Source organism: Amblyraja radiata, chromosome 6, assembly GCF_010909765.2.
Source record: "Amblyraja radiata isolate CabotCenter1 chromosome 6, sAmbRad1.1.pri, whole genome shotgun sequence".
Taxonomy (NCBI): Eukaryota; Metazoa; Chordata; class Chondrichthyes; order Rajiformes; family Rajidae; genus Amblyraja; species Amblyraja radiata.
The window spans coordinates 10,723,964-10,751,654 of record NC_045961.1 but is presented as its reverse complement, the minus strand read 5'-3'; the positions used below and the strand labels follow the sequence as shown (position 1 = coordinate 10,751,654).

The 27,691-nt window shown below is 38.7% G+C and overlaps 1 protein-coding gene across 2 annotated transcripts in view; it reads right to left on the bottom strand.

Annotated features, from left to right (window-relative positions):
* The window catches only part of efnb2 (ephrin B2), a 59,741-nt gene that overhangs the window by 16,992 nt on the left and 15,058 nt on the right, over nucleotides 1-27,691 (bottom strand). For both annotated transcript variants that reach the window (XM_033022207.1, XM_033022206.1), the window contains exon 2: nucleotides 17,051-17,334. In XM_033022207.1, coding sequence (XP_032878098.1) covers nucleotides 17,051-17,334 — 284 coding nt within the window. The remainder of the gene's footprint in view (nucleotides 1-17,050; nucleotides 17,335-27,691) is intronic.

Below are 27,691 nucleotides of genomic sequence, written 5' to 3'. Positions count from 1 at the left end.
ATAAAACTTGCCTCCGTTTCCCTACAACTTGCTGGGCATCACCATGTGCACTAACTATATGAATAGTTTTGCCATTTATTAAAGGTCAGCATCCAAGTATTTCAAACCTGTAGTACGATGAGAAAGTTCTCACACTCTCTGAAAAAACAATCACAGGGGAGCACTTATTTCTTTTCAAAATGCATCAGCAACTCAGTTCACAACTGGAAACTAAAAGTGGGGAGCATGGAGGATAAGAATGTCAATTGAGATAAGTTAGCATTTCAAAGCTTAGTTTCCTAAAATATAAACCTATGTGTCCACCTGCAGACCCAGACTGATGACATTTGTGTTTTTATTTATAAATCCCAATTTTTCAAATCAATTTTCTGAAGTGCAGAACTGGGCTGAGAGAATATGTGCGACACTGACACTTAATCAGAAGCTGAATGGATTCTACTCTGACATTCAAAATAAAACCCAGCTGTGTTTTTGCCTTCTGAAACTGGCATTCAATTAATTTTCCCCACGTAGTATTTTCAAGCATCTGTATCTCTAGCCTTTACAGTGGACAAGTACACAACTCGAATGGCTGGAGTCAGCCTAAGGTATTAGCTATGCCTCAGTAGGGAATCAATAAGATTATGGGTTCAATTCCTACTCCAGAGACAGGAGCAACAAATCTAGGCTGCCATTCCGGTACCGACTGTGAGCTGTATTGACAAAAGCACCATCTCGCAATAAAGCAGGGTTCAGTCTACTCTTTAAAGCAGGGTGCAGGCTACTCTCTCAGGTAGATATCAAATATCAACTGATGCTCCTTGAAAAAAGCAAGCCAGTATTTCCCATTGGTTTGTCCAACACTAGTCCCTTCATCATAAGACTACCTTCTCACTAACATTGATATTTTGGGGAGCTTGAGCATAATTTGACTGCTGGATTACATGTTATACTTCAACAAAAGGTACATCATTGTCATTAATGTAAACATTATAGGTAAATGCTAGTTTCTGTGTGCATGCATCCGCACACCCCACAACCACGACGACAGATGGCACAATGGGCTAAGTGTTCGGCTGGCAACCGGAAGGTAGCCGGTTCGAATCCCGCTTGGAGTGCATACTGTCGTTGTGTCCTTGGGCAAGACACTTCACCCACCTTTGCCCGTGTGTGAATGTGTGTGAATGTGTGTGAGTGATTGGTGGTGGTCGGAGGGGCCGTAGGCGCAGATTGGCAGCCACGCTTCCGTCAGTCTGCCCCAGGGCAGCTGTGGCTACAGAAGTAGCTTACCACCACCGAGTGTGACTGAGGAGTGAATGAATAATGCGATGTAAAGCGCCATGAGTATTAGAATGGCGCTATATAAATCCCATCCATTATTATTATTATTATCCCTGCTTTACAGTGTCTTCGTGGATCAAGGATATAGATCAAGGCATAATTTCTTCTCTGCTGGAACATGCATCAATGTGCAGTTGCCAATATTCGATAATTGCTTGTTTAAGTGCTGGACACTGGCTGCAATACCTTTCCAGCTGTTAACCAAATGCAGCCTTATCTGACTGAAGTTCTTTAGATGTCTTAATATAGTACTGCCACATCGAGGTGTATTTAAATGCAGGAAAAACCCTTTCACATCCCCACAGATGTCTTTTTTTTAAAATATTTATTTTATTAGAAGCAAACGTACAAAGGGAAAGTAATTAACAAAACAGTTATACAATTTTCGTACTGCTTCAATTTTAACATTTTATAAACTAATAACTAAATAAGAAAAAAGAAAAAAGGAAAGAAAGAAGAAAAGAAAAAGTAAAGAAAGAATTTCGAGAAAGACATGAAAAAGAAAAAAGAAAAACCCCAGAACTAACGAAGAAGTGACAGAAGCGGAGATATATCCCACTGCCCTTCCATACGCGCACTCACCTGACCTTAGCGTCGGTTTTGAGTTTGTGTTCAACCATTATGTTGTGAAGAAATTCAATAAAAGGAGACCATATTTAGGAAAATTGATTTGGTTTGTCAGTCAAGACAAGCCTTATTTTTTCTAGATGTAGTGTCTCGGTCATTTCAGTGAACCACATCTTCACTGTGGGGGACTGTTATCTTTTTCCAGAATTTAAGTATAAGTTTTTTCGCAGTTATTAAGCCATAGTCAAGGAAGCGTCTTTGAGATATCGTTAGATTAGGGCAGCCCTCTGATATTCCTAATATTATCAGTTTTGGATCTGGCTCCAATTGAATTTTAATTGTTTTAGAAATGATATTGAATATTTCCGTCCAGAAGTTTTGTATTTTTATACAGGATACAAAAGAATGTTAGGGTGGCTTCTTGATGGTGACATTTATCATAAAGAGGAGAGACAGTTGGGAAGATCTTGTTCAATTTGGTCTTTGAGTAGTATAACCGGCGCAATACTTTAAATTGTATCAGGCAATGCCTGGCATTTAAAGAACAGTAGTGTATGTATTATAGGCTTTCCTCCCATATATCTTTCGAAATGGGTGAACCCAGCTCGTCCTCCCATGCTCGCCTATAAATCTCAGAGGGTGGGGTGTCAATATTTAGAAGAGTGTTATAAATGTAAGGTATCAACTTACTTGTATCGGCATGTCTATTCAAACAATTGTCTAATATATCTGGACCCATAAGAGGACAGTCTTGTGTATATGTTTTCATGTAATCTCAGATTTGAAGGTATCTAAAAAAATTATTGGCATTCAAGTCATATTTCTCCTGTAGTTCTTGAAAAGAGAGAGTCCCCTTCTTATCGAGGTCTCCCACAGTACTGATTCCCAGGTTCTTCCATTGAACATCTAAAGTAGACGGTTTAAACTAGGGGATTGTTTGCAATAGGAAGAAGGAGAGACATATTTCTCAATTTAAGACTGAATTTCAGCTGTTTCCAGATACGGACAGTACTATGTATTATCGGATTTTGCTCATATGTTGACTTATTCAAATGTATTGGAGATAGGAGGATCGAGCCGATACAAAAAGGTAAACAATCTTCCCTCTCCATTTTTAACCAGTTTACATGTTGACATGTATCGTCCAACCAAAAAGTTATATTTTTAATATTAGTTGCCCAGTAATAAAAAAAGAAAATTAGGTAAAGCTAATCCTCCATTTTCTTTGGATTTGCACAAATGTCTTTTGTGTATTCTGTGGGTTTTGTAGTCCCAAATAAAGTTAGTGACAATAGAGTCAATTTTTAAAAAAAGCTTTTAGGGAGATATATCGGTATTGATTGGAATAAGTATAAAAGTTTCGGAAGGAAGATCATCTTTATGGCATTTAATCTACCAATAAGGGAGATAGGAAGTGTTTTCCAAAATAGGATGTAGGCATATAATTTAGTGATTATGGTGGGAAGTTTATTTTAAACAAAGAGGAATACTTTCAAGTCACGTAAATTCCAAGATATCTGAAAATTTCAGTAACGATTCTGAAAGGAAATTGCTGGAGTTGAGAAGGGTCTTGTTCTTTTATTGGCATGATTTCACTTTTGTTCCAATGGGAAATTGCAATTCTCAAGAAAGCTTATCATCTTTGCAGAATCGACTGGTGTTTTTGATGAATGTAGTGTTTGGTAGAATTGTAAGAATCTTTCATTGATATCTTTAGGCAATGTAAGCAAATCTCCTTTTTCTGATCTAATTTTGTGTATAGTACGGTCATTCTCTAATTTGCGAAGTTGACGTGCTAGTAGCTTGTGTGGTCTATCACCAAATTCAATTTTTTTTTGTTTAGTATATTGAAATACCCTAATAGTTTTTGCTGAGAGAATCTGGTTTAATTTAAATAGTAGTGCAGCTTATCTTATTATGTTTTGCAATGGTTGGGTCAGCCGCATGTTCTAGATCTAACTGTTTTATCTGTTTTTCTAATTCCAATTGTTCAGTCTTATTTTTCTTGTTTTGAAAAGCTTGGTATGCGATGTCAATTTAAACTTATTCTGCAACTGGTTACACACATAATTATTTTAATCTTGAAACCTTGGGAAGATTTTCAAAGTCAAAAAGTATTTTAACATATAATATAATTTAAATAAATATTATAAACATCTTAAAAAATGTACATATATTTCAACAGAAAATGCTGGAAACACAGTGGGTCAGTCACAAGGAAACTGTGGTTAGGTCTGGGTCCCTTCACAAATTTTCATGGACCTGATAACACTGTTTCCACAGATGCTGCCTGACCCATTGGAGCCTTAGAGACATCAACTAGGTGAGGTTGAAATGCTAATTTGAGTGTGATGTCATGATTCCCAAAGTCAGTGAACCTTTCATTGTATTCTTTAATTAATAAGTCTATAACAGCTGCGTATTCTTCAAATGATTCACATGAATCTTCCTGCTCATCAATGACCTTCGCTAACTGGGGAAAATGTTCCTGAAATTTCATTTTGAAGGAGAATACTGAAGACTGGATGGCCAGCGGACTCTCCCCGACATTTTCCCCTCTCGTCAACCAGCCTCAGGCGGTGGTGGCGCCAGTCAGGCAGGGAGGTTAACGTACATTCTAGAGTCACACTAGAACTAAATCATGAGCATAACAGGTGTTAAAATAGCCCTCATGACTTGCTAATGTTTTAATTGGGGCCGTCAGTCAGGGGGGATTATTTAGTTGAATCTTCTTTTACTATTTGGTATTGTAAATACGTTCATTTTAAGATTAAAATAAAAATAATAAAAGACGAACAAAAACATATTAATAATAAAAGGATTTATTTTTCAAAATTTGGATTCATTCAAAAGGCCGCACTTAATGGCCTAGAAGGCCGCAGCGCAGGTTCCCCATCCCTGGACTAAACCAATTGAATCCTGTGCAATGAGCTGGGACTTGGGTCTATCACGGAACAAGTAAATGCCATATCCTCCAAGCTCCATCCAGGAATCTGTAACTGTGCAGGATGCTGGCACAAACCATCTTCCTCGATAACAACTCATCTAGTATTTCAACGGGAAACACCAGTAGCATTAATGTTCATGGGGTCCAAGTAATAAAATATGCCCTGGGATGATAATTTATAATTAATCTGTGCACATGCAGTTTGTTGCAGGGTGTGCATGAAATTCAAGCCCTCTGTTCATTATCACAATTTCAATGACCAGCTAGCCTTGGCACATCAACACTGGGGCCAAATTCAATAGAGGTGTTAAAAGCTTCTCATCGTGATTGTTCATAGTGGCTGGAACTAGTGGCAGATGTTTTACTGAGGAGCTGCAGAAAAACATGGGCAGAGTGGATATATCGATTTGCTGATGGTAAGAAAAGGAGAAAGATCCTCTTCCGCCACTGGCCTGCAAAATAGCAAGGCCCTGGACTGCACGATATCGGATGCAGTGCCACCGGAGTTCAATGATCTCATGTGAGAGGTCAAGGTCAGTGAGAAAAACTCAAATGACATCACCAGCAACTCTGCCACGAATGATACATGCTGCAAAGTACACAACACCCCCGCCACAACTCTCTCTTACATCAAGCTGCAAGTGTACTCACATATTGTACAGGACATAGTCGCAAACTGCACCATGGTATGTAACAAATGGTGCTACGTAGCCCAACCTCACTGGCAAAGCAGGTTTTAGACGAATGAAATGGTAAAAATAATTTTAAAACTGCAGCTCTGTTATTTAAGAGCAAAACCTTAGTGTTCAAACTAAATTATTGTGCTAAGTTAATTCTGTATCAGCTCTCTGTTGGACCGCAGTTTTTATCTACTTCTCTGGGACAAGAACAAAAACCAGGATTCATCTACTCTTGTTAAGAGCTCTGTACCTAGTACTTACTATCCCATTAGTCAACCTGAAGACACAGATCAGTGCTTGATGGGTTTTTGATTTATCAAATTGACTTATAGATCATAGATCAAATGTAGCTATAGTAAAACGACATTTATTTATCTAACATCAGCTGCTCATGACATCTCAAGGACAATACTCCAGCTTTTTAAACAGAGAGCAATGTTCACGCAGAAGGTTGAAATAAATTGAATGTAACATTTAAGCTTGCTGCAACAAGGAGCCGGAATGACAAGGACTCCTCCCCCAAAAATCCCTCCTTTGTTAAGCAGACTGTGGAAAAAGGGTCCATTCAACTGCACCACTTGTAATCCCTATTCACTTTCTCTTGATGAATAAAAGAAAACACAGTTCTTTGTACTCTGTGTGTTCCACGAAATGCACTCTTGTTTAGTCTGCAATGATGTAAAAATAATTTTATAGGAACTGGGACTAGACATGGAGTAACTGGATTACACAGCGCAGATGAATTGTTGAATGCGAAGAATACTAAAAGGAACATGAGCTCTCTTGGTGGCAAAAACAACCATTCTCCAATTTTGGACAGTGGAAAACACGAATGAATGTCCATTCTAGTTTCAACCTCTCAGCTAATTAGCTTGCACCCAATGAAATATCAACCAGGAGTGAATCTGATGTTTTATCCCACTGAATTAGTTAATTCAAATGCCTCCTTTAGACATGAAACTTAATAAGTGCCATAAAGTACATCAGAATTTATCCAATGTCATGCCTTTGAAGAAAATTCTTATATAGTTCTAATACATGTGGGAATGTACCAGTACATTTATTTCAAAGTAGCATCAAATCAAAGTAGCATCTGCATCAGATATGAAAAGCTTCCTCCAGTCAAATAGAAGTGAGTAAGGTAACTGAATGGATTGAAGATTTTAAAACTCTTGTATGTGTCATTACTTTAAGAGACACCACAGTACCTTTAACACAGTGGGTCGCTTGACAGGGGCAACTTGATTTGTCTAGCTAACAGGAAAGGTCACTGCCATGTCAAGTTTTATGCAGTGGCCTTCTCCTTCTGGGGGATTTCTCTATGCCGTGAAACAAAGACATGGTGGGTGCCTATGAATATTCCTAACACTGGCAAGTTTTTTTTTAATCAGCGCACAAAGACTAACCTTCTATTGGTAGGCATGAGAATATAGTACTCACCTCCCCCACACCCTTCATCAATAAGGCCACTTATCTGAAATGGAAGCAACGAGCTCCGCAGTAATTGTCTCACATTATACCCAAGTCCTTCAAGGACGACAAGGAATTCTTTAAACTCGAGTGTCTTGATTTAATGAGCACAGATTCTTGGGGCCATGATTGTCTGCAATAAATGTGAGCTTCAAACGTTGCCCGTGGCAAAGAGAAAGTGCGCGAGGGGGACACTCGCCACTTCCCATGCCTTTAACAACACTCCTGTATTTTCCATAGCTCTCATGCAGCATCAACTGCTACCAGCAATTACAAATTGACAATATTTTCACTGTGGTAAAGGAGTTGGGACTTTAAAATCAAAAGCAATAATACTTCAAACTCTAAAGCATTGTTTGGATTCTATCTTTTCACGTGTTGATGGTTTACAGCCTTGAGGGTTGAGGAAGCCATGAAACCAATTATCTCTTAACATAAATAGTGAATGCTGAAGTAATTACTGAACACACAAATAAAAAGGAGTATCCAATAACTTTCAATGCCTTATATAAGCTTCAACATCATCATTGTAAAATCCAGGGATAAAAATGAACCAGCATGATGATCTTAGCTCAGACTGTAGGGACGGGGTAATTTACATCATGGCAGCAGGACAACTGTGCCATTTGCAGTTCTCCCCGGGAGCTCTATAGTGTGCAGTAATTTTAAAAAGACATCCTGAAAAAGAAGTGGTGCAAAAGATATCATTCCTAGATTCATTTATCCTAAGATTCGCACCAATAAGATCAGAAAGCCATGTGGTGGAAGATTTTTGACAGCATTTGTACGGGATATCAGCCTATATCGCAAGGGATACAGGGCCATTTGCAGTTTTTGGATAATGGGTTTTAGATGAAAGCTGAAAAGATTGTGAGATAATGGATTCACATGTGCTGTCATCGACTGTGGGAGAATGGGTTCAACTAAAAACCCTTTATCCTACAATCCATGATATCACATGTGAAAGCTGTGAGTTTGAAAGTATATCTGGCTTCTCTGCCCAGTGGGAATTTCAGAACCTAGCCAAGCATAGGTCAAAAACCATTTCATCCAAAATCTCTCCGCTATCTACAATTGCATTGTCTCTACTATCTCTTCTACATTGTCTCTATTACAGTCCTGAACTACTATCTACCTCATTGGAGACCCTTGGACTATCTTTGATCAGACTTTACTGGCTTCATCTTGCACTAAACATTATTCCCTTTATCATGTATCTATACACTGTGAATGGCTCGATTGTAATCATGTTACTGATCAGTCCTTCTGCTGACTGGTTAGCACTCAACCAAAGCTTTTTCACTGTAAACACATGACACTAAACTAATATGAACTAAACCTAAAACTACACGTAAATTAAACAAGAATTTCTCAATTCTTGTTCTTTCGATGATACAGTTGGAATTGCCTTGATTGATAGCTAAACAAGAAAGACGTCAAACATAGACACAAAATTCACACAGAGAGTGGTGAATCTCTGGAACTCTCTGCCACAGAAGGTAGTTGAGGCCAGTTCATTGGCTATATTTAAGAGGGAGTTAGATGTGGCCCTTGTGGCTTAATGGATCCGGGGGTATGGAGAGAAGGCAGGTACGGGATACTGAGTTGGATGATCAGCCATGATCATATTGAATGGCGGTGCAGGCTCGAAGGGCCGAATGGCCTACTCCTGCACCTATTTTCTATGTTTCTATGTAAAAAGCTGGAGAGAAAGAATGGGTGACGTTTCGGGTCGAGATCCTTCTTCAGACGTCTGTAGAAGGGTCTCGACACAAAATGGCACCCATTCCTTCTATCCAGTGATGCTGCCTGTTACTCCAGCTTTTTGTGTCTATCTTCGGTTTAAACCAGCATCTGCATTTTCTTCCTACACACTAAAGACATGCCACCACATACTTATAATGTGCCCCTTCAGATGTTTCGGTTGAGTTTTAAGCTAAAAGGTCATAGTTCATTAATTGTTCTTTGCCCACAATGGTCTGTTTAGAGCTGTATATTTTTAACACCACTTCACCAATGTTTTACTCATGAAAACTCCCTCCTTTGCTGCCAAATGGTATCAGTCATGAACCTGGTTAGGGAAGCCTTCCATTCGAATCTGCCTCGCAGTGGCTGGGTTAAATTTGGTGAGCTATCAAGCATTAGCAAGAGGGAGCAAGAGAGAAGGGAGAAAACAAAATGGCAGCATGAGCGGTGTAGGAGGAATGGCAGATGCTCGTTTACACCAAAGATAGACACTAAACGCTGGAGTAACTTTAAATGAACTATAACGTGCTCTAGGCCGCGCTGTCGCAGAGCCAATAAGTCTCTGAAGACATTCTTTATCTACAGTTGTCTACAGTGAGAGCATATGTGGGTTCACAATTTAATTCCCTCTATTGTATTTTTATATTCTGAGAATCTAAATTCTACCTATTAATGGATCAGAGTGTAAAATCTCAATTTGCACATAGTCGATTAGTCAAAATGTGAAGTAAATTGAACTAAATAAATTAAGATTAAAAACCATATTCAACCCATGCACTTCCTTTTATAATTGTCCTTCCATAATTGTCCTGCCGAGTTAGAGATTGGTTCATTTATTTTAAATAATTCCCCTAAATTACTGTTTCCTTAAATGTTGACGTCCAATCGTGCAAATAATGTAAAGGTCAATGAAGCTGCATTTTTGAATATTATGTTAGCCAACTATTAATTGAGAATTCTCACTCTCTAAAGATCTTTGTTACACTGGAACATTCTCACATTCCTTATCCTGTTGTTTTAAAATTGAGGTATTGCTTTGCTTAAATATCAATCAAATTCTTCTTTATCAGCAAGTTACTTTTCAAGTAACAGAAATATTTTTTGAAAAGTTCTGTCATTTGAAAGCACTGGTGCACAAAATGGACACCTTACTTAATTATGGAACAGCACAAATAATGCCATTCTATAACCACAGCTAACCAAAAACTACAATCACCAAAATCTCAAATTCTATGATGCGGAACCAATGTTTTTTTTGTCTGGAAAACATTTACATTCAACTGTGAAATATCACAGATTTAAGGAATATTGCAATCTGATAATTTGGCATTCTGGATTTGAAAGAACTGAGGGATGGTTTTTTTTAATTATTCGGCGAAAATAATTCAATATGAAAATTAGCCCTTTTCAATCCAACGGCTTTCACTTCTGATAACTGTCCGATCGCAAATAGACGCAATGATATTAATGACCCGATGATTGCCCTGCTGGCTCCAGTCAGGCAGAATGCACTGTTTTAAGCAGGAGGTCATCGGTTGGTTAGTCGATGTCTGCATTCATTGAGATAATGCCAGTTGACAGTTTGGGCTATAGTGTAACTAATGAGAAAGCACACCACTCTGCTGCACAATGGCTGGTTTTAAAACTATGATGTACATGAAGCTATTTGGTTTGGCTACAAACCATACTCCAGTAAACTTAATAAAGTGCCACAGTCAGGTTGTGCCCCACTGATGAACCTCACTGTTTTACAAGAAGAATCTTTACTCGGTAAAAATCCGCAGCAATTTCCCACTTGTCTGCTTCAATAAAACATGTGTTTGTCAGGCATTTTTAGATCAAAGGCTACAAAATAATGTTTGTAAAACACAATCTGCCATTGATACCATGTGGCTGCCTTTATGTTGCAGTTAACAAGATTATGTTTGCATTTACTCCATTTCTGTATTCCCATCTGTGGTGGATGAATGAAGCAACTGCCACCCTCAGCACCAAAAATAAACTAAAATCATATGAACTTCAAAGGATCAATCTCTACAATAAAGTAACTACTACAAATCTTGTAGATAACCAGTGGTGGTCTACCTGAAGGGTCTGCAGGTACAGTATTTCTCAGCCATTGTTTCCTAGTAACACACCTGGCTTTGAGTCAGAAGCTGTGGGTGCAATTTCACTCTAGAAATATAAATGCAAAATTCAGAGACCGTGGCAGATGGAAGTGCTGTTTTTTGGATGAGATATTGGGCCGATGCTTTCTCAGGCACATATTTCCAGAAAAAAACATTCCCAAAATAATCAGATAAATTCTTCTGAATATCCAGGCCAATACATGTCCTTGAACCAAACACAACAGTTGTCTGATAATAGTTGCGGAATCTTGCGGTGTATAAATTGCAGCAAGTACCCTACATCACCACAGTAACTACCTTTCATTAACTTGTTTTGAAAATGTCCTGACACTAAAAGTGTGATATAGGTTCATGTCTTCCTTCTATACGTTCTCATTTATGCACTTAGTTTTCCCGTACAAATTCAGTTATCAATCTAATGAATATTGCTAAATGTCAAATGCAGCAAGTTACATTAAAATCTACTTATGAGATCAATTTAATTAACACCTAGACATTTCTATTGTGAATTTTTTATAAACTTTATGTTAGCACATCAGTTTCTACTTAAAATTCTGGCTATGCTTAACAACATTTCCTGTTGTGAACATCTCATTGGGACAAAAGTTTTGGACCTTAATTATATAAAGACAATATTTATCATACTATTGACCAGAAGCATGGTATTAAATCCACTTGTGTAAGATGGTAGCCTCAAGTCTTATCGTATTGAATGCTTCTATATTTGAGCCAAATATAGGTTTGATTTTCATAATTATTGGAAATGTTTTGGATGACTTGTTCATACCAGGCTCCAAATGTTAGGACAGGGTTTAACTCCCAGGTTTGGCTTTGTGCAGCTACGTGGACTTACTTAATTAAGTCAGACGCTATCAGACAACACATTTGCAGAGAGCACTTCAAAACGCTGCATGAACTGAATGCTGTCAAAGCGAGTCATCATCATCCAACTGTAAGCTGAACTAATGAGATCTACTTGTTGACCCAAAGCATTTGCATGTTCGCTCATTTCTAGTCCCTGAGTCAGAATCCTGTCCTCCTAGAGGAACAAAAGGATTGCAAATTAATTAAGGTGTCATAATTAGAGTCTGGGCAAGACTGGGGACAACTGAAAAGACAATTTTATCGTCTTAGTGTTCTATAAGAAGACAAATGTAGGTCCCTTAAAATCAGAGACAGGTGAATTTAAAATGGGAAACAAGGAAATGGCAGAACAGGTAAACGAGTACTTTGGTTCTGTCTTCACTAAGGAAGACACAAACAATCTCCCATAAATACTAGGCAACCAAGGATCTAGTGGGAGGGAGGAACTGAAGGGAATCCACATTAGTCAGGAAATAGTTAGGTAAACTGTTGGGACTGAAGGCAGATAAATCTCCAGCCCCTGATCATCTGCATCCCAGAGTACGTTGGGAAGTGGCCCTAGAAATCGTGGATGCATTGGTGATCATTTTCCAATGTTCTCTCGACTCTGGATCAGTTCCTGTGGACTGGAGGGTAGCCTATGTAACTCCACTTTTTAAGAAAGGAGGGAGAGAGAAAATGGTGAATTACACCGGTCAATTATTAAAGATACTATAGCAGCGCATTTGGACAGCAGTGATGGGATTGGTCAAAGTCAGCATGGATTTATGAAGGGGAAATCATGCTTAACTAATCTTAGAAACATAGAAATATAGAAAATAGGTGCAGGAGGAGGCCATTCGGCCCTTCGAGCCAGCACCGCAATTCATTGTGATCACAGCTGATCTTCCCCAATCAATAACCCGTGCCTGCCTTCTCCCCATATCCCTTGATTCCACTAGCCCCTAGAGCTCTATCTAACTCTCTTAAATCCATCCAGTGATTTGGCCTCCACTGCCCTCTATTGCATGGAATTCCACAAATTCACAACTCTCTGGGTGAAAAAGTTTTTTCTCACCTCAGTCTTAAATGGCCTCCCCTTTATTCTAAGACTGTGGCCCCTGATTCTGGACTCGACCAACATTGGGAACATTTTTCCTGCATCTAGCTTGTCCAGTCCTTTGATAATTTTATATGTTTCTATAAGACTACCCCCTCATCCTTCTAAACTCCAGTGAATACAAGCCTAGTCTTTTCATTCTTTCCTCATATGACAGTCCCGCCATCCCAGGGATCAATGTCGTGAACCTATGCTGCATTGCTTCAATCACAAGGATGTCCTTCCTCAAATTAGGTGACCAAAACTGTACACAATACTCCAGATGTGGTCTCACCAGAGCCCTATACAACTGCAGAAGAACATCTTTACTCCTATACTGAAGTCCTCTTGTTATGAAGGCCAACATTCCATTAGCTTTCTTCACTGCCTGCTGTACCTGCACGCCAACTTTCAGTGACCGGTGTACAAGGACACCCAGGTCTCGCTGCACCTCCCCCTTACCTAACCTAATCCCATTGAGATAATAATCTGCCCCCTTGTTTTTGCCGCCAAAGTGGATAACCTCACATTTATCTATATTATACTGCATCTGCCACGCATCTGCCCACTCACTCAACCTGTCCAGGTCACCCTGCAACCTCCTAACATCCTCTTCACAGTTCACACTGCCACCCAGCTTTGTGTCATCCGCAAACTTGCTAGTGTTGCTCCTAATTCCCTCTTCCAAATCATTAATATATATGGTGAACAGTTGCGGCCCCAACACCGAGCCTTGCGGCACTCCACTCGCCACTGCCTGCCATTCTGAAAAGGACCTGTTCACTCCTACTCTTTGCTTCCTGACTGCCAACCAATTTTCTATCCATGTCAACACCCTACCCCCAATACCATGTGCTCTAATTTTAGTCACCAGTCTCCCGTGCTGGACCTTATCAAAGGCTTTCTGAAAGTCTAGATACACTACATCCACTGGCTCCCCTTCATCCATTTTATTTGTCACATCCTCAAAAAATTCCAGAAGATTAGTCAAGCATGATTTCCCTTTCATAAATCCATGTTGACTTGGACTAATCTTTTTTACTGCTATCCAAATGCCCCATTATTACCTCTTTAATAATTGACTCCAGCATCTTTCCCACCACCATCAGGCTAACTGCTCTGTAATTCCCCGTTTTCTCTCTCGCTCCTTTCTTGAAAAGTAGGATAACATTAGCTATCCTCCAATCAACATGAACTGATCCTGAATCTATTGAACATTGGAAAATGATCACCAATGTGTCCACTATTTCTAGAGCCACCTCCCTGAGGACCCTGGGATGCAGACCGTCCGGCCCAGGGGGTTTATCATCCTTCATTCCCATTAGCCTACGCAATACTATTTTTCACCTAATGAACATTTCTTTCCGTTCCTCTACCCCCTTAGATCCTCTGTCCTCCAGTACATCTGGGAGATTGTTTGTGTCTTCCTTAATGAAGACAGATCCGAAGTACCTGTTCAACTCTTCTGCCATTTCCTTCTGCCATTTCCCCCTCCTTCCCGCAACCATGCGTTAAGGGGACGGGACCCAATGGGTCCCCTTTTTTCCAGTATGACAATAAAACTCTCTTGACTCTTGACTCTTGAATGGCAGTGCTGGCTCGAAGGGCCGAATGGCCTACTCCTGCACCTATTTTTCCATGTTTCTGTGTTTCTAAAACAACTAAACTTGTTCAAACCAACTTGTCTTTGAGTTGGATTTAGGAACAGTCTAATGAAGGGTCTCGACCCGAAACTTCCCTCCAGAGATGCTGTCTGACCCGCTGAGTTACTCCAGCTTTTGTGTCTATCTTTGGATTTAGAATTGATTGGAAGAACAGACTCAACTCACCAGCAGGGAATTAATACTCATTGACATCCACAACCGCATGAGAATGTGAGAGGCAATGCTTCTGTACTATTAATAGACATGCAGCAGAAGCAAAATGCTACTAAATACATCCATATCTAACTCTTCATTGCATCATTGTAATTGAAGTTGTATGGTCTCATATTGTATCCTGAATCTAACTGCTCATTAGAAGAAATGAAAGACATTCTGAACTTCTTGTCAATAAATAAAAAATAATGCTGCATCTTTTAATATCACTGTACTATTCTGTTTGTAATAAGAGTTCTTGTCATCCACTTATCTGGGAACAAATCTGTTGTGGACCATTATGTATACATCCTTCACTGATCTTTACAGGGATAAGAGGAACAAAGGGAAACTCTAAATTATTAATTTTTTTTCCAAAAGCCAAACACTATTTTAAAATATAGTTCCCCGTATTGAAATCGTTTACCCTGGTGACCCTGAATATCAAAACACCAGAATTAAACATTTTTGCTGAGATTCTGAAACTGAAATTCGTGGGCAAACAATTTAACATTAGGATTTTTTCATTCATATATTGCTGTGCAGATTCCAGGTATTTCACAGTAAATTGCTTTTGGTTACAGATTTCTTATATTAGCATGTTAATTCCTTTTGTGCTCAATCTCAGCTTCATTTTTTTGTTAATTGCCAAGACCTTAGGCAATAATTAGGCTTTTCCTTTACAATTAGTGATTGAATTGTAGACAGCAATTCCTTTCGCATTTTAACGAGGATTGAAATTTAGCATGCAGCATTTTCCTGCCGAGACTTCCGTTTACACCTTAAGTGATTAACGTGTGGGATAAGCTGCCATCCATCTTGGCTCTATGTTCCTGTTTTATTCCCTTAGCACATTTATGTACAAGGAAATCATCCTTTTTATCTTCCAAGTTTGTATAAATGCAGAGAGCTATTAACTCAATATGAATTGCCGAAGGAAAATAACAGCTGATTCAACAAAAGAAAGCTGCCTGTACACAATGTTTCAGATCACAACGGCAAGAGATGGAATTGACAGTGGCAGATATGTTCAAACGAATGCGGTTGGGTACAAAACAGAATGCAGTGAAAACAAATACAGAATATCAGAAAGCATGGGTGATGTTTCGGGTGGAGACCTTTCTTCAGACCCGAAACGTCACCCAGTCCGTCGTTCCAGAGATGCTGCTTCAGAGTTACTTCAGCTTTTTGTGTTTATCTTCGGTGTAAATCAGCATCTGCAGTTCTTTCCTACGCATATCAAAAAACCATGAAGTTTCCATATTTTGTTGAAGAATTGAATGAGATTTTGCTGATTTTTATCCACACGGTATTTTTCAGCTTCAGTGCGGCTAGGTTTTAGATTTCCCACATATGCACTGGAATCCAAATCTATTGGCCAAACCCTGCCAGTGTTCTGGAAGAACTCCACCACTCAGCTCCACATTGAGATCAATGGTAGAACAAGAGTCCGTGGCAATGTCCCACATCTCAGATCCTGTTCCCGTCAATGGAAATTGTAGCATTGTATCGAAGAAATAGGAGAATAGGGTAAGTTATCTCATTTGTGTCGGAAGGAACTGCAGATGCTGGTTTACAACGAGGATAGAAACAAAAATGCTGGAGTAACTCAGCGGGACAGGCAGCATCTCTGGAGAGAAGGAATGGGTGACGTTTCGGGTCAAGACCGTTCTTAAGAAAGGTTATCGCACTTCTTTATTATTTGGATTTGGTTTTGTATTTTTGATCACTTAGAACATAAAACAGTACAGCACAGGAACAGGCCCTTCAGCCCATATCTGTACCATAATTGTTTTAAGTGTTTTCAGTTGTTTACCCCTTTTCTCATTGAAAAATATTAATAATTATTTCATTTGTAGACGTCCTCCCAGAATTACGGCAGTGTTCTGTTCCTGAGGGCTGTTCCAAACTCGAACAGTCCGCAAGTCAGAATGTGGCCACTTGGCAATGTATTTATATAAAAACGTAGGCCAACTAAGACCAATGTGTGGGAGAAGGCAGGAGAATGGGGTTGAGAGGGAAAGATAGATCAGCAAGATTAAATTGGGGAGTAGATGGGCCAAATGGCCAAATTCTGCTCCTATGTCTTATGAAAAAGACCAGGTGAACTTTCCCCATGTCCTAGTCAATATTTATCTCTCAAACAACACCAGTAAAAATGATTTACTGAGCCATTATTTCAGCGATTTGGTGCTGCATATAAATCAGCTGATATATTTTATGCAATATGAACATGACCACATTTCAATTGAAGTTCACTGCCTGTAATCACTTACAATCTCTCTGTCCAGTGTCATGAAAGGTTTGAAAGGTCTTTTCTAATTTTTCTTTGTGCTCATGGTTCATTCCATTTTCCTTATTCCTAGAAAAATACTGTAAGTTGCAATACTTACAAATAATGTAGTAGTCTTGACGTTTTCTGAATTCCAGTCCCCAGAGGTTAGGGCTGAATTCCTGAAACTTGATGGTAAACTTGACATCTTGATCCGGCTTGTTGCAATTGAGTAAAGGTGTGGGGCTGAGCACAGCGTTGCAATTGTCTGCTTGATCTTTCGTCACCATATATAGTTTAAAGTATTCATACTGTCCAGTAATCCTGGAGTCCACCTTCGGGCAGATAATATCAAGTTTGTCTCCTATTTGTGGGAACATCACAAACCCTTTACTAGGTAGAAACCTGAAAATAAAAGCACAAGATTGGAACACGTCAATAAATATGACATCACTTGCCAAAGAGCACAAATATTCAGTTTCACACGTTTTTTAATGCCAGGAAGTTGGAACTTGATAAGTAACTGGCTGCAATAACATATTACAGGGTGATGTGGTATCAAATGAAAGCAAAGGAAAATCTTTTTTATTGATCTTTCTTTGTTGGGACAATTTCCCTTTTAAACTATCAACTCCACAATCGTGTTCTAAAAACATAACTTCTAAAAAACAAATTACTTATTTCCCCTGAATTCTAATTGCCATGTTATTAACTGTACTAAAATGAGAAAACATTGCAGTTTATTGAAGAATTTAAAATATTTTTAACTTTATAACAGATTCCCTTTAGAATGCATGTTAAGCTTAAGGTACATAGTTCACCAGATATGTTTGGTTAGAACAGGAGGTAAGAGCACAGTCATAATAAAATAATTACATAAAAAGGCTTAATCCAAGACATTTTATAAATTGTTATAAAGATCCAGCATTGTGCAATTTATTTTATTCAGAAAAGTACCTCCAATTTTGGAGGATTTGTCTTGGTGATTTATACTCATAACTTTCATTTGCCACATTCATATCTCTACACCATCACTAATCCTTGCTCTTAGGTATATTTGCTGCAGTTAATACTCAGAAGCAGCTCCTTAAATTCACAGCGGCCGACACAATACTCCGAGGCTCAGAACTAAGTGCCTTTGTCCCGTGAAGCTGATAGATGTTTACACAGCATCTAACCAAATGTACACAGGGCCAAACATGAAACATGAAGGAACAACTTGCCATTAAGAAGCATGTATACTAGTTAGTCATTTTGTAATTGATCTCTCCTATGAACTAACTTGCAGGTTAAAGGATTTTCTGAGGGGGTCTGAAAGGAATCATCTCCTCTCGTGTATCTCTATTTGGCTTTAGAGGGAATGGCACTGAAATTATTAACATGTAAAAGCAAGTTGTCTTTGCTATTTCCTAAATCTGTAATTTTACGCAATGAAGCAGGGGCCCAAATTTCACTCTTCTTTTGTATCATTGTTTCCTGAACTTGGATGTCTCCCTATTTTTGTGATCTCCTCCAGTTTTACATAACCCCAATATCTCTGCACTTTTTCAAATGTGACCTCTATTATTCCCCTGATTTCAAATTGCCTAATATTAGAAAACATAGAAAATAGGTGCAGGAGTAGGCCATTCGGCCCTTCGAGCCTGCACCGCCATTCAATATGATCATGGCTGATCATCCAACTCAGTATCCTGTACCTGCCTTCTCTCCATACCCCCTGATCCCTTTAGCCACAAGGGCCACATCTAACTCCCTCTTAAATATAGCCAATGAACTGGCCTCAACTACATTCTGTGGCAGAGAATTCCAGAGATTCACCACTCTCTGTGTAAATTTTTTTTTTCTCATCTCAGTCCTAAAAGATTTCCCCTTTATCCTTAAACTGTGACCCCTTGTTGTGGACTTCCCCAACAGCGGGAACAATCTTCCTGCATCTAGCCTGTCCAATCCCTTAAGAATGTTGTAAGTTTCTATAAGATCCCCCCTCAATCTTCTAAATTCTAGCGAGTACAAGCCGAGTCTATCCAGTCTTTCTTCATATGAAAGTCCTGACATCCCAGGAATCAGTCTGGTGAACTTTCTCTGAACTCCCTCTATGGCACGAATGTCATTGGAATGTATTGATGGTTAACTTTTGGGAATATTCCTTCCTAACTGTTTCTTTACTTTTTTGTAAAGACAATTCTTAACCTTATCTCTTTGAATAACATTTCCCAATATTTGCAGTCCATTGCCAGATTCTAATGAAGTGTCTAGCGATGTTTTATTCTCTTAGATGCAATTTTTGTTAGCACTGTGCATTGCCATCACTGGGGAAATCAAGAGCAAGAATGCGCCACCACTCAAAGGACACATCCAAGGCATAATGCTGGGTGTGTTAAGGCCAATTGCACGTCCCACTGTCTGGGTTGTGAGGACTGATATAAACTGATGAAAACAACGTTCCCTGCAAACACCACCTAATCTTATTTGATGAAACTTCGGGAGCATATGGGGATGTGCTATCTGACCATGTAAAGTCCATGTAAGACGATGTGAACTTGAACTTGAACTAAAACCTATGGGCTGATATTGGCATGTTGTTTTTGGTCTAATCACTCTAAATCCTGAACAAACGATTGGGTTCAGCATTGGTTTCTGTTGATAACTGCAACATGTGTATGTGGTTTACTTAGTGGTAAGCTCAAGTTTAACTATCAGTTTTGTTTTAAGATGCAATATCCATGCATTCCATTAACAATTGCAAATCCCAATGTATTTCTCTGTGAAATTACCCAATGAAGCAACTACATTTCATGGATTATTTTTCATCTTGCAACTAGAGTGGAATTGATTTGCGATATTGTGACCAAATATATTTGACCAAAATCATTGCTGCAGCTATGTTACAAGAAAATCTAACTCTGAATATTTTTGCAGGAGAAAATTCTGCTTAGATTCAATATATTTTAAATTAATTTGTGAGAAAGAGGAATGTCTGAATTGATACAATTGAGGTATTCTAGTCTGAAAAATATGCTGAACACATTAATTTTATATCGCATGGGAGACTCTTATTGCCAAGGACATGGGAGGATTCATTGTCATTAATGTTATGCTCAATAATTTTTAATTATTCCTTTCGCCTGACACACTTACACTTTTTTTAAAGTGGAGAATTCAATCTGCTGTACTGAAACTCAGCTTCTGAAAAGACGATAGGAACCACATGCTGACAGAAACAGTCAGAGATAGCATCTTACAACAAAGAAGGGGATTAGTTGACAGGTTATATGTGTTTTTTAACACCTGAGGTAGCAAAACAAAAACCCTGGCATTCAAACTGCACAACAAAGGAATCCTCAGCACTGCCTTGATCAGAAATATGGACGCATGGAAAAGTCACTATCACGTTTATCTTTCTAAAAGTTGCTTCTTGGAAAAACAATCAGCAGTGGTCTTGCAATGATTACATTACTCTATCCAATGTTATAATTGGTTTACAGGTCCATCAATTTTGCATAATTAAACCAAGCTGCTTGCTCACCTTTACAATACACAATCACAGGCTGGGGTGAGGCTGCTAAGGGTTTAAATAAATTTACAAACTTAACGTGGAATTGAACAGGTCACCACAGCTCCCTTGTGATCACAGTTATTTTATCATTCCTTGATACTTACTAATCGGCAAAAGAACAATATTTGCCAATGGCTCACGTTTTATTGTCCCTTGTGTGCTATTTTGCTTACAACTGATTTTTCAGAGAGCAAAAGATTCCAGTACATTTTCAGTAGTTTGAGAGTTCATGCATGAATTCTGGGATTAAAATTGAACCTGAACTGGTTTTCATGTCAGTCTCCTCTCTCTTCTGAAGAGAAGGCTCCCTATGTGATATAGGGCTTGGACACACTTAACCTAGTTTATATCTAGATCAGTCTGAAGAAGGTAGACACAAAAGTAGGGTCTTGACTCGAAATATCGGCCATTCCTTTTCTCCAGAGATGCAGCCTGTCCCGCTGAGTTACTCCAGCATTTTGTGTCTATCTTTAACCTAGTTCATAGTTGCTTGGACACAGCACTAAAACCTGGCACACACACACTGGCATTAAATTGCCAACTGGCAAACCCAGGGAAACAAAAAGCACAGCCGACTCTGGAAAGTGTCAAATGCATGCTAGTGAAGCAGTAAGTGCTCTTTAAAAAGACACATTACTGAAGCACAGTGCTGGGTATTATGTCCACTCAGAGGCAACTTCAATATAATACTGAATTACAGAAAAGGATAAAAAGCACCATGACAGGGCATTGATATTACTCAGCTTGACTTAGGTAAAACGATTGCCAAAACATAAACAATTGGTGAATGTTTTTAAATTATTTTGCCAAAAATGTCATAATGATTGATGGGAGGTTAAAGTCTTACATGATGCTTGTGCAGCACTGGCAACGTAGGTATTGCCACTGTTAGCCACCTAACTTGTGTTAAAAATCACCTGCTTCCAAAAGAGACTTGGCATGTAAAGTGTCTTCAGCTTACTTCACCTAACACCAGATCCTGGCCTTAGATATCTGTAACAGTATCTGCCTCCACCTCCTCCTCTGGCAACAGGTTCCAAATATTCACCACTCTCGGTGAAAAATTTACCCCTCAGACCTTCCCCAAACCATTGAACTAATAATCTACTCTTTTTTAAAGGGAATTCTTGGTTGCAAAGGAAATGAAAAATGATTCAGAAAGTTGGAATCAGCCAAGGACTAGTGGACTAAATGGTACTGATCTGATTCTATGGTGAAATATTTTTTGTCTTTAAGCTGTTCATCTGTTTTAAAAGGATCAGATGAGTTTGGTAATTTTAAGACATCAATTTGAAAGACGGCACTGTTCTTGACACAAACGTAGAAATTGTGCAACAACTGTGAATCTAAAATTCTTGTGCAAATTTCTCTCTGCTTAGGTTTCTCATTCATCAATCTTCAGTTTCTGCAGTCATATTAGCATTCTCTATTAATATTTAAGCCTGTTAACTATCAGGCCTTGCCCTGTCTGTGATCAGCTTCTTGTCAATGTGTGATCTGGACTTGGAACAATCGCCACTAGTATTGATCACAATCTGTTAGATAGTTAGTTAAGAATGTTAGATAGATAGTTAAGAATGAAATGTCAAAAAAGCAAATCCTATTTTTAGAGTTTACTGGTGGAGGTCTAGCCAAGGAGCAAATTATTTATCCTCTGAGGCTACAAACTGTTAAAATAAATCTGTAATCATCTTTTATTCTTCCCAGTTATCCTTCAAATGTTCCGTACTTATAATTTAGTCTGTCATTTCATTTCTACGATGTTTTTACATATTCAGACTAAATGTGCCATATATTACTTTAATTGTGTAGGAAAGAACTGCAGGTGCTGGTTTTAATCAAAGGTAAACACAGTATATTGGTTTGATCACAAGAAAAAAAATTATATTACAAAAAAAATTCGTACTGATTATTATTGGTAATTTTCTTTAGAATCGTAGAGGAAGTGCATTTTGTTATATAGTTGGTTGTTAAAGCTGCTAGTTGCCATTCTTGGAGTTCATTTTTGTGGAAAATTACCATGGATCTGCAATTACCAGGCTTCAATTATGAAATTTTTGAAGATGCTAGATAAATGTGCATCCTTCCTGAGATTTTACTTATCGTTTTGTAGCATTCATGGTGGTCAGATGCATTCACTTTGACAATGGCAATGAATACCTCAACATTGAACCCAGCAGATAGACTCTGCCTAGTTCTCATTAGTGTCAAGCAAGCATATCCTAGGTGACTAACCAGCTCTACAATATACATTTTCAATACAGATTTATGAACTGTACTTATAACAGCAATTATTAGACATGAAAACATGGTTTTGAATAGCCCTAAACCTAATGACATAGACTCTCTTGCAAGCTTGCACCAAAACAATGTTATAAACTTACAATAAAATTTCAATTGAGGAAATCTGAGGATTTTACATGTTTCTAAATTACATGTGTTTCTGTGATGTTTTCTGCCAAATCTATAAAACAGACAGTTTTATTAACATTGCTCCACTCACACTAGTCAATAGGACACTAGCATTTCCTCAACCTGCTCTAGATCTACGCAGTAGATGAAACAAGAGAGCTAAATTACAACTCATTAATCCAACACAAAGTGCTGGAATAATTCAGTGGTCAGGCGGCATATCCGGCGGTCATAGATAGGCAATGATTCGGGTCAAGAACCTTCTTCACGCTGAAGCACTTTTTTAATGTAAGATTCAGCATCTGCAGTTCCTTGTGTTTACTACTCATGAAATGTTATAGTGCTTTACAAGAAGATTCTTACTTCCACATGCAAAGTTCTACATGATTAACATATAAACATAGAAAATAGATGCCGGAGGAGGCCACTCAGCCCTTCGAGCCAGCACCGCCATTCATTGTGATCATGGCTGATCGTTCCCAATCAATAACCCGTGCCTGCCTTCTCCCCATATCTCTTGATTCCACTAGCCCCTAGAGCTCTACCTAACTCTCTCTTAAATCCATCCAGTGACTTGGCCTCCACTGCCCTCTGTGGCAGGGAATTCCATAACTGATTGAATGTAAAATTGTTTAAAGAAACTGAAAAACAGTCATGGCTGGTATATATATATATAACGGTTTGATGGTTTCAAACTAATTTCTTATACAGCAGCGGTAGAGTTGCTGCCTTGCAGCACTTGCAGGTCTAGAGACCCGGGTTCAATGCCGACTACGGGTGCTGTCTGTACAGAGTATGTACGTTCTGTGACCATGTGGGTTTTCTCCGAGATCTTGTGTAGGATAGTGTTAATGTGCTGAGATAGCTGGTCGGTGCGGACTCGGTGGGCCGAAGGGCCTGTTTCCGCGCTGTATCTCTAAACTAAACTAATGAAAGATCTTACTAATATTTCTGCATTTTCCTGGACCTTGACTCTTCGGGTCCATTTTCACAATTGAAAATAATCTAATGTGAAAAATTCAGGCAATTTTGGCATTGATACTGATTGGGGAACAAAGTGGAGACTTCCTCATTTCAATTTGTGCTCGTCCAGGAGACACTAGGTGGGAACAGATCCACTATTAAGAGGAAGACAAAAATGCTGGAGAAACTCAGTGGGTGAGGCAGCATCTATGGAGAGAAGGAATAGGCGAAGTTTCGAAGAAGTTCTCCTCCTCTCTCCCTTCGATTTTTACAGCATCTGTAGTTCTTTCTTAAACATTTCATCTACTCCACTGCAAAATCTCCTCAAGGTAGGTCTACTTTGAAGAAGTTCTCCTCCTCTCTCCGAACCTTCAATTTTTGTCAACCGTCGATTTTTCCAGCATGTGCAGTTCTTTCTTGAACAACTCTACTATGAGGTGCTCTTTAGTCATAATGCTAGGAAACTTAAAGGTGGTAAATCTCGGTTATTGGCGAAATTCAAAGCCATGGGGCCTCATTTCTGCTTGGCAGACTCATAGCTATGTTGTCACACTAACTTACAAACATATTTTAATTCATTTATTTATATTACATTTAGATTTACAAGTCATGCTGATATCAAATTTCCAAGCAGTGCAAATAAACTTAGCTCATAACTGTGAGGAAATGACTTAAGGGATAACAGCAAATCTTGGCAAGAGTGATTGGATCTAATTGTAAAAAGTTTTGAATAAAACTTTTTCAAACACGGCCAATACATCATAAACTGGTGCATAAATTGGTAAGAATTGCAATAATAATAAATTGAGATGCATCACTAATGTGTTGCACATGTCATTTCTATTATAAAGCTAGGTCTACCAAAACCAGAACAGGCAGAGTAAATCGAAAGATTCCTCACTACAGTATTTTCTCACATCTAGTCATGTTCTCAGGTATCCTTTTGGCCCAAAGCCAATTGAAAATTAGAGTTCTTTTTTGAGAAAACACAGCTGAATTATTTTGCCAATCATGATAAAAGATTTCAACAAGTACATTTGGAGCTTTCAAAGCCTTGCTTTGATGTAAAAGACTCCTAGAACTTGTACAAAACAAGAAACTGAAATTACATTGGCTGTCGTCCCAGTTTTCATTCCCTTCTTCTCTAGTTTGTAAGAACTATAAGTTGGCAAAGGGGAAACAAAATAGAACTATTTAAACTGTTGAGACACTAACCCAACTACCACTGAAACATGCTCCAGAAAGTTATAATAGACCGCTATGGGTTTGTGATAAGGGCACAGTACTTCTGAAAGGAAGCCAGATGCTTAGCGGGAAAGCTCTGATTTAGTCGCATGAACTCATTGTTATCCATACTATAAAATAGAAAGGATCATATCAATTTAAAATATTTGTTGTTTGCAAGTAGAACTAAAACATGTTTCTTTACAATCTATGTAGAGAGACAAACAATTCCAAGTAAGCTTCAATGTATTTTCTTCAAAAAACGAATTCAGTAACCTAGAGGTAGGATTTTAGTGGACGTGTTCTGCAAACATATACCCAGCCTAATGGGCTGATGGAGAAAGGGCCCAGACAGGATTTCAGCACTCTCAGCACCTACAAGCTACAATCTGGCAGAGGTCCCAAGCCCTAGACTGTGAAGTGGTGGCTGCTGAAATGGCTCTATGTTTACCTTGTTGAGTTATGATACAATTACTTCATACACTGACTGTCAACAGTTAGAATACAAATTAAGTTCCAGCGGTGAGACAAAAAGACCTCAAAATCCAAGAGAATGCATTCATATAAATCATTTATATCAATTAATATTACAACAACAGATCAAAGATAAGTGGTTACAGAAATTAAATGTATTACATGTCCTTAAATAAACACAGTCATTACTCCTAGAATTCTGCTTTCTTAAATTGATCTACTAAACCAAACTGTTTATTTTACTGTGCTTATCAGGTCAATAAAGACCAAATGCTTCAAATTCACAGGGGGCTTCAGCTCTCCAAGATTAGTGCTTGATATAATTTGCATTTGATGTTAAAGTCTTTGAACAACTGAATGATACATAAAACAGGTTTGAATCATAATTGCTAATTTCTACATTAAATGTGCGAATATCTTAGACATGAACCAATCCAGCTTTTAAACAATGTACAATATCTGTGTGTCCAAACGTATTTTAAAACATTTTATATTGACTGCCGATTTTGTTCAATATTCAACATTTAGTTGTTTTACTGTAAGATGACTTCATATTTTAGATATTGTGACAACACCCCCTCCCTCAGATGCCGCTCTGATGTGTATCACTGGCAGACAGGTCAGGAGAGGCCCATCCTTGGCATCATTGGTAACAAATGAGTACAATTAGCTAACATCAGATTGCCCCACCTAAACCTCGTTGGCCTACTCCTTGTGAAACCCAGACAGTCCAGTGAAAAGGAAAGAAAGTGGGGGTGCCTCCCTGCTAGCTATGTTCCCACCTGTCACAGGTTTGAGAAAGACTGAGCCATTGTGACAAGCCCGAAACCACCAGCTCCATTGTCTTGCCTTTGAGTGGCCAGGGCAAGCCTGAGGTGCCAGTGCCTCTTCCTGCCCACGGACAATGAGGGACTGCGCCCACACACAGAGGCAAAGACTGAACTGTCAGGATATGCCAAAGATAGCCAAGGCAAGGGTGAACTGCAGGGAGAAGCCTGAGATTGCCACATCTACCCCTTCAAGTCCAGGACTGAGCTACCAGGACATGCCTGAGATCACCAGCACCACCAAACATGCACCCTGACGCCCCGCCCCGTACAGTCCTGGACTTTTTCGGCACTGTAAATAAAATATATCCCTGCATTCACCCCACCGTGAGTGTCCGTGTGGTCACAGTTGAACCCAGCAACATCCCTGATGCCAGAATATGTATATGCCAGGTTTACATTGCTCTTTGTTACTGATAACCAGCTGATGCTATCAACTCACATTATACACACATAACATCTTCAAATCACTGGAAATAGTTAGAATGGACCATCAGGATTACATGGATGCACATAGTTCAGCTCCATTGTTTCCTTGACAAGTCCACAGTGTTATGTTGTAGAATAATATATCTGATGAAGATAATCAAACAGAGCCTGGGGAATGGTCTATTGATAATCAGTTTGACCTTTGCAGGAAGGCTGTGGAAAGATTATAGTCATTTCTAACTACCCTGTTAAAATATGCGCATTGATCAATTTCAGAAAGTACAAGACTGGTTTTAATCTTTATTTTGCCAAGCTCCCTGTTACAAAGTGAATACCTTGTGAGCTGCTTCTGACCAAATTCTAGTCAGTAAACTCACACAATGTGTTTGAATAAGATTTACTCAGAAGAGAAAGAATAAGTGCTCCAATGTTTTCAGAAATCAAACTGAGTAAAGAAAGCTTTGATGTAAATGAGTTAAGATTCAAGATGAATTCAAGGAGAGGTTGTACCGTAAATTATGAATAATTTATCCATCAGTTGACAGTGCTTGTCTAGAAATTTACAATCTTAGATTTTTATGTCTTAATTTTGTTTGATGGAGAATTAGAATGGGTACAATCCAAGTGTGACCTGGTCAACGGAAGTAATTCCAGGTCTTCTCCTGAAGAAAGCTGCCTTCAACATTAAATCAACCAGCAACACTTTACTTATAGTCTTGTTAACAAATGCTTATAGTTCCTCTGCTTATTTCATTTTTCCTTTGGCAAATACGTAATGTCTGATTTTTAGTTACAGGACCAAAGGAAAATTTAAGTCTCCACCTCTCTCTGTAATAATAATTTATCAGAAAAACGTTGGTTTTTGGCCTCACAGTTT